Below are 8444 nucleotides of genomic sequence, written 5' to 3'. Positions count from 1 at the left end.
TAGCTTTGTGCGAAACTGAAAAACAAACAACAAGATAAATTTTTTTAATTTATCTGATTTTAAAAGTTGATTAATTTTTATATAAAGTAAATGCGAGATAATAATCAATATATCATATAAATTATATGAAAGACGTAAAGACAGGTGGTTACGACCTCCTAATCCTGAATAAAGTAAATGACCCTGATTTTCGGTAACCCTAATTTATTATTTCGTATTTTGAAATAACTTCTACACGATTCTCAGGTTTTTACAATTCTATGATCAAGGGCTGTAGTGGATGTTTTTCTATATCCATCTTGAGCAGGTCTTCTGAGATTTTAATTGTATAAAGACTATTACTAACCTTAATTTGGCAATGAATGAAGTTGTAACTGATATATTTTTGAGATCTTTAAGGATTTAACTTGTTAATTGTCAGAGTATTCCTTTTATGCGTCAAAGTAGAAAATTGCTTGTTTGTTATTAAACAGAAAGATACACAATGGACTACTTGTGCTCCAACACACAGCGGGTATCGAAACCCGAATTTTAGTGTTGTAAGCTGTGAGACTTAACGCTGACCCACTGGGGAGCCAGAATAGAGAAAGGGTTAACGTTTTGTGTTATTATTAATCAATGTGCCAAAAAGTGAAACATTCTTAAAATAACAGATTCATTATTAATAAGTAATCAACATGTAATCACTAGGAGAAAATTATTTCATATTTTGTTGTCTTATTTGCGATTGTTTTACGTGGTTGGGTGTTTATAGATATCATTCACGTTATTGTTGTATGTGGTTGGATGTTTATAGACATTGTTCACCTCATTGTTGTAAGTCTGGGCGGATGTTTATAGATATTGTTCACCTCATTTTTGTACGTGGTTGGATGTTTATGAACATTGTTCACCTCATTGTTGTACGTGTTTGGATGTTTATAGACATTGTTCACCTCATTGTTGTACGTGTTTGGATGTTTATAGATATTGTTCACCTCATTGTTGCAAGTCTGGGAGGATGTAAGATGGGCGGATGTTTATAGGTATTGTTCACATCATTGTTGTACGTGGTTGGATGTTTATAGATATTTTTAGATGTTTGGATGTTTATAGGTATTGTTCACTTCATTGTTGTACATGTTTAGACGTTTATAGATATTGTTTACTTCATTGTTGTACATGGTTGGATGTTTATAGATATTGTTTACTTCATTGTTGTACATGGTTGGAGGTTTATAGACATTATTCACTTCATTGTTATATGTGGTTGTAGGATTATAGATAATGTTGACTATATTTTTATACTCGGTTGGATATGATGTTTAAACAAGTTCTATTTGGTGACGTTTCAGTGACACGAGCTGCACCACAAAACCCGACATGTTAAGACACGAAACAGTTATATCTTGGTGAAGAAGTTAAGTCCTCTAGAAGCGTTGCCGAGCGAAACTAGAACATGATGGACAAGTCCTTAAGATGCAGCAACAAACTCAGCATCAACCAGAACCGGATTCTTATTCCCCTGGAGCCTTTGAAGGACAACCAAAGTATGGATCCTAAGGAGAGGACGTTTCTGGAGGCCGCCGAGCGAGGTGACAAACACACCATGATTCGTTGTCTTCAGCTACCTCACCCTGTAAATGTCAACTGCACCAACATCCTGGGCCGTAGCGCTATCCAAATCGCCGTGGACAACGAAAACGTGGAGATTGTGGAGCTTCTTCTGCAGCAAGAACACGTACAGATTGGAGATGCTCTGCTATATGCAATCCGCGAGGGCGTTTACAAGATCGTAGAAATGTTGATTAACCATCCCAGCATCACGGCGGGCATGTTAGCCAGCGATTGGGCAAAGAGTCGACAACAGGGCGATGAAAGCCCAGACTACAGCCCCGATATCTCGCCCGTTATCCTAGCTGCACACTGCAACCAGTTCGAGATCTTGCAACTCCTACTCTCTCGTGGAGCGATGATCGACAACCCGCACTTGCTATCCTGTTGCTGCCAAAAATGTCAAGAGGGGATGCATACGGACAGTCTACGTTACTCCCTCCGGAAGATCCACACCTACCGGGCCTTGGCCAGTCCAGCCTGGATCTCATTGACCAGCGATGACCCTATTCTCACTGCTTTCGAGGTAAATACACAATTCAAGTTCAGAAAGTGCCATTGCTTGTTAGTGCTGTAAAAACATTTTCACCATATTTCAAAAGATTTAATGATTTTATTCTAAAACTTATACACTATTTCTTTATATGAAACTCTTAAATAATATATGACGTCGGGATTAGGAGATTTTAGGCAATTTATTAAGAGTTGAAAACAATTTTGTGAGACGTCTCAAATAAACTAACCTGGGAGATGTGTCAGTTGTAGCTGTTAGACCCTTGACAGCTTCAAGACACTACAATAGCAAGGATCAGTACTTTTTGGAAGATAACTAAGAACCTTACCATAGTTCAGCTCTTAAACTTGCATTTTCAAACCACAGATCGACAAAAAAAACGCAAGAAACCTGCCAAGTCCATTCAGATTGAATTTACAAAATATTAGTTTTTAACCCGACGAACTCAATGTTTATTAAGACATCAAAATGGGCTGTATGAGACGAAGAAGTTTAGTTAACGCAGGCAACATTTATATGGGTTATTAGAAGATGGGTTCTTGTAAAATCTTAACCAAACAGTGAGTTTGGTATTTCACATATAGTTCATCACTCGGTGTTAGAACAGATATGACTCGCCTGATAACAAGAATATCCGTGTACCATCAAGAACCATGAATTATCCAGTTGTGTCACATGTAGTGACGTTGGGACAGATATGGGTCATAAAAAATCATCTGCAACAATCAATAGCTCCGAAGAAAGTGATGAACTACACTTTTTACTAATATACAATAGGACAGAAGAAGATAATAAACAGAACCTTCTGATTCTTAAGATTTCACATGAAGATGATGAACAAAACTTCTAGTTAGAGTACAGCTCATACAAACATAACAAACAAGACTTAGCTAGACAGAACTTAGAAAAAGATGACAAACAAGACTTAGACAGAACTCGGGTGAAACTACAATTTGTTTGTAAAGCGTCTTTTTTATTTACCAAAATTTTAATTTATCAAAAAAATTATAGATATGTTGTTGACATTTTTCAGTGTTAGTTAACCAGGACAGAAATATACATCCAAGCTGTCACATGGTTTGAAGGAAGAACTTCAAAGTTCTATAAAAACTATAGTTACAAAAGTGGGCATTTTTACCATTACCAAAATTCATTTATACTAGAGGATGTTAATAGAGAATACGATAATGAACTTTGGTTAAAATGCCCTCTTTAGAAACTACCCATCAGCCTTCCACTATCCCAATGCGACCAGTAACGAGTAAAATAAAAATGAAACCACTAACTATGTATTTCATTACATTGTAACATTGCTGTTATCTTGTTGATAATCCAGTCTCCCGATGGGACAGCGGTAAGTTTATCAAACCACTAACTATGTATTTCATTACAATGTATCATTGCTGTTATCTTGTTGATAATCCAGTCTCCCGATGGGACAGCGGTAAGTTTATCAAACCACTAACTATGTATTTTATTACATTGTATCATTGCTGTTATCGTGTTGATAATCCAGTCTCCCGATGGGACAGCGGTAAGTTTATCAAACCACTAACTATGTATTTTATTACATTGTATCATTGCTGTTATCGTGTTGATAATCCAGTCTCCCGATGGGACAGCGGTAAGTTTATCAAACCACTAACTATGTATTTTATTACATTGTATCATTGCTGTTATCTTGTTGATAATCCAGTCTCCCGATGGGACAGCGGTAAGTTTACGGACTTACGACGCTCAAGTTCAGGGTTCGATTCCCCTCGGTAAACACAGCAGATAGTCCAATGTGGCTATGCTCTTAGAGAAACAAATCCTAATAAACCGTAGCTCTATTTGTTTCAACTTATAACTGCCTGATGCAACTGTCTGGTCGAAACCTCGCCAAAGACCTTTATCTCCACACAGGTGGAATAAATTAAACTAGCAATATGATGCATAATGATAATATCAGCAGCCGCCCTGGAAGAACTTCAAGTACTTTAAACGAATATTGTTGAATAAATTTGCTTCTCAAACGATTGGAAACCGTTCTTGCACGAGTACGTGTTGTGAATTGTCCATCAACTTAATCTTCCATAAAAGCTCTTACTGAAAATAAAACTAAATCTAAATCGCCGAGTTCAATTTTACAGAAATTTCTCTGTTTCGAAGGCTATTCTGTTCATTTCGTTATTTGAATATATATTAAGTTTTAGTGGAAATTTTCTTGTTTCAGAATTTTCGTGCTGTCAGTGCATTCCCCTCCCTAATTTTAAACTTATAGAGTGGAGAGAAAGGAGCTAGTCAACAACGGGTCTTATCCCCAACTTCTCTTATCTAACTGAATAGTGGGATTTGATCGTCACTATTATAACACACCCCACAGTTTTTGAGACAATGAACAGCGAAACACGACTCCTCGGTTTCACGGTTTGAACATGCTAACACTAGTCCACACCCGACCAATTTTATTTAATCATGGTACCTTGTATTCTCCACCTTTATGGTAAAGCTATCGCCTGCTGTTAATTATTTTTCAACAGATCTAGTACAAAAAAAAAAAACAACTTTAAAACGATACCTTTCAAATGCATGGCTTTTCTCCGGTGGGTCGGCGGTAAGTTTACGGACTTACAATGCTAAAATCCAGTGTTCGATTCCTCACGATGGACAAAGCGCAAACAGCTCAATATGCAGCTTTGCGCTAAGAAATAAAAATAAAAGAATCGTAATGATGAATTGAATAGTTGTTTAAACATTTTTTTTAACAACAAATAAAAGCTTGGAATGGTCTATTGTTTCATTGGGGGTGTGTCTGTGAGCCAGACTAGTTCCGGAGAATTCCACTCCTCATCAGTGACCCTGGACACTACCACCAATGAAATATCAGACCAAACCAAGCCTTTATAGTAGTGAGATATCGAAAATCGAAAATGTGTGTTTAAGTGTTTTACACTTAGAAAAAAGAAACCTATCATATGTAAAACACTTAAATACACCATTTCGATTTTCGTAAGATGAAGTCATAAAAAAGTACTTTACGCAGGGAGCGTTTCATTATTATTCTCTAAATTAAAATTAATAGAGGTGATGAAGTCGGGACTTAAGAAATATAATAATACACTACAATTTCTTAGCGCACGTATTTTACTTTGAGCTGTAATTTGCGATATGTTATTGAATAGGTGTGACTTAGCAGTTAGCGTTCCGGGCTGTGCATCAGAAGTCCAAAGTTCAAGTCTATGGGAGCGTCACAAAAGCGACATTTAATCCTGATATTCGGTTAAAAGTAGTCTTGTACGCAATGAGTGCTTTTGATTTTCCCCCAACTCCCTCTAGTTAGCAGTTTAAAATTAGGAACGACTGTGTCTGAATCTTGGAGTCTCACATTTGTCCGTTTGGAATATATGTGCCTCATTAGGTTGAAAATACGAAACATCGTAACCAATTATCGATTTAATATCGGTAGTGATCAGGTAATTGTTATTAATCAGCGCGATAAAACCTTAATTTTAAACTAACAACTCTGTATGTTTGAACCAATGAATACGCGGTTTGATTGCTGTATCAGATATTTCATGTTTAATTTGTTTTCATTCTAAGATGATTTTGGGTACTTTTTATTGTTTAAAACTTCTGTTTCTTGGTATTGTAGTTTGGTCGAATTTACACTGCAAGATTTCTCCATGAGGTCCGCGCTGATGATCTTGTGTTCAGGTTGCTGAGATTTTATTTAATCCCCATATAATTTTTCTGGTGATACTTCCCACACATACCCAATGCTAGATTTGTTTTCTTGGCATTAATAAATAAAATTTCGCATTGCTCCTTTAAGGCCTTGTCAATATTATAGGCTGATATCATCAATTTCACATAATTACATACAAATCGCTGATGTAGGTTTGCATAAAAATCCCGTGTTCACACTACAGTCCATTGCAGTAATAATGCAATATATACAAATAAATTTATTTTAGTATACATAAAATAAACCCTATTTAAAATAAAATTATAAATGTATCGGAAAAATCCTGTAATGCCTAGCACTAAGTGGCCGTTTTAATAATATTATTTATTTTATTTAATGGCGAGAGGTACTTCTGATTTTGTCCATCATGTATGATAAACCTCATCATTTCGTTTTTATTTTTAATTTAGTATTTGAGCGAATTTTCAAGGAGTTTGTCAGATAACCGAGTGATGCTTGAGTATATGAATAAAAAGTTTAAGTGTTGTACAGGATTCTCAAACTGTTGTACGCGTACCACTGGTGGAGTTAGTATCGGCGGTACGAGAAAAAATTAATGTAAAAATTATAAAATTTGTAATAAGCCGAATTTGAGCTTCCCGTCTACATACGTATACACACTACTCTCCCCTCTTCGCCTGCATAGACTTGCTAGTATATTTTTTTTTGTCAGCTTGAAGGAGACGATCTAAAAAAAAATCGCTCCAGAAAAAGAAGGTTTAAACAAAAAGCGGTACGCGAGCTTGAAAAGTTTGAGAGCCACTAAACTACAAGCTATGTATTGTAGAAAGTTGGATAGAATATTACCAGAAAAGAAGATAGACGCCATGTTAAACAGATTGTACAGAATAGAGAGAGAGTTTAAGCAGATTTTCAAGCAAAACAGATAGTTGTGGTAAATAAAAAGAAACTAGACAAAAGAGGAGAAGATGAGCATTCAAATAAGGAAACAGAAGGAGAAGAAAGGTTAAAGCGAAATGGAAATTTTATACATTCACTTTGAAAAACAGCAAAAAAATAAATTATAGCTACGACTTTTCTTCCGCGTTACGGAAAAAGAAAACTATTCTAACTTCATGCAATATATTCCGAAAGCAGGTAAAGCTGAAGACAGTAAGTATTTTATTTTTAGAAGTTATTTTTCTAGTGTTTTTGGTCTGCAATGCAACTAACATAAGAAAAAAATGAAATGTTTGTTAGATCAAAATGGTTGGAGATGATTGAAAATTTGTTTGTTGAATTTCGCGTAAAGCTACACGAGGGTTATTTTCGCTAGCCGCTCTAATTTGAAGTGATAGATTATAGAGGTAATACAACTAGTCAACAACACCAACTTGGGTTACTCTTGTCAGGCCGAATATTGGAAATTGACCGTCACTCTTATCACACACTTACGACCCCAAAGTGACGGAGCACAATTTTTTTTTTTTTAGGCGGTAACTGCGAACGAACCACGGAACATCAGATCCACAATCCACATGCCAAACACTGGCCACATTCGACCCAACTAAAAATACTTTAAGGTCAAATTTTGATGTGGTTGTAATACAGTTTCAAGCTGATGACAAATTTCTATTTTTCATGTGAATGAGATGGATTACCTTCAGAATTTTTTTTTTTTAATCAGCAGGGTAGTTTACTTAATTAGTTAAATTATATTAAGTTGATTTACAAAACTCTGAACATTAGTAAAAATAAATAAATTGTAACTATACAAATCCTATTTTGTTGTTATTGATTATTCGTTGTTTGAACTAGAGACGAATTGTTTGTGTGACACCGATATTAAATGATCACTTCTTTCCGCTTTTGGGAGATCTTAATAATGAATAGTTTTGTACGAACGATTCTATACGATTACAAAAGTTTATTTTTGGTAAAAGTTAATATTATTTCTAAATGAATCCGGGTTACGAAAAATTACATACTAAAGAAATATTTTAAGAAAAATTGTTTACTTTATAAATACCTTATTCAACATAGTCCTTAAAACTGCTTATTACATTTTATTATTATTTCTTTCTACAGAATACTTTACATTTGTGTAGTGGTAAGTAGAGTGTTTACCGAATTCTGATTTGTTTCTTGTAAGTTCATTTTAGGCCTTAAGGATATATGATGGTTGTCACTGATTGAAAATAAAAGCAGTTTAACTTTACCTTTCAGTAAGAATATTAAAACACGTTATTTTGCCTCTAACTTTTTTTTTGTTGTTCGTAACTGAAACTGTAAAGTACGCAAGAATTTTCTATAATCTCTCTGGTTTTAGGTTTAATATTATTAGCCATTGTATTATGTATTAATTAAATTTCGTTCTGAATAGAGATAATTCAAAGTGTAGTTAATGCTGTTACAGTCAATATTTTACGCCGTAGGCCTAAGCTGAAGGCGTTGGTTTAGCAAACAAGTTAAAACATTATCCAATTATACCATAAGTATTGAGTGGTTTTTTTTGTTTTTATGAGGCTTCTTATCTAATGCAACCATTTTAATTATTTTTTTATCGGAAATCAAAGGCTTTGTCTATCACTAACATTCAAATATCATGTGCCGTCCGCCAATATCAACCAAACAGAACGCTGAGTGTGGTTATGTGTAATAATACTTATA

General features: G+C 34.9%; 1 protein-coding gene across 1 annotated transcript in view; it reads left to right on the top strand.

The window, feature by feature from the left end:
- The first annotated feature begins 1336 nt into the window (after nt 1-1336).
- The window catches only part of LOC106474922 (transient-receptor-potential-like protein), a 17383-nt gene continuing 10275 nt past the window's right edge, over nt 1337-8444 (top strand). Inside the window, exon 1 of the mRNA XM_013935621.2 lies at nt 1337-2119. Coding sequence (XP_013791075.2) covers nt 1439-2119 — 681 coding nt within the window. The 5' untranslated portion in view covers nt 1337-1438. The remainder of the gene's footprint in view (nt 2120-8444) is intronic.

The sequence above is a fragment of the Limulus polyphemus genome, unplaced genomic scaffold (genome assembly GCF_000517525.1).
Source record: "Limulus polyphemus unplaced genomic scaffold, Limulus_polyphemus-2.1.2 Scaffold7857, whole genome shotgun sequence".
In the NCBI taxonomy this organism is placed as follows: domain Eukaryota; kingdom Metazoa; phylum Arthropoda; class Merostomata; order Xiphosura; family Limulidae; genus Limulus; species Limulus polyphemus.
The sequence above is the reverse complement of the archived record's forward strand: the minus strand, read 5'-3'. Positions and strand labels throughout refer to the sequence as shown.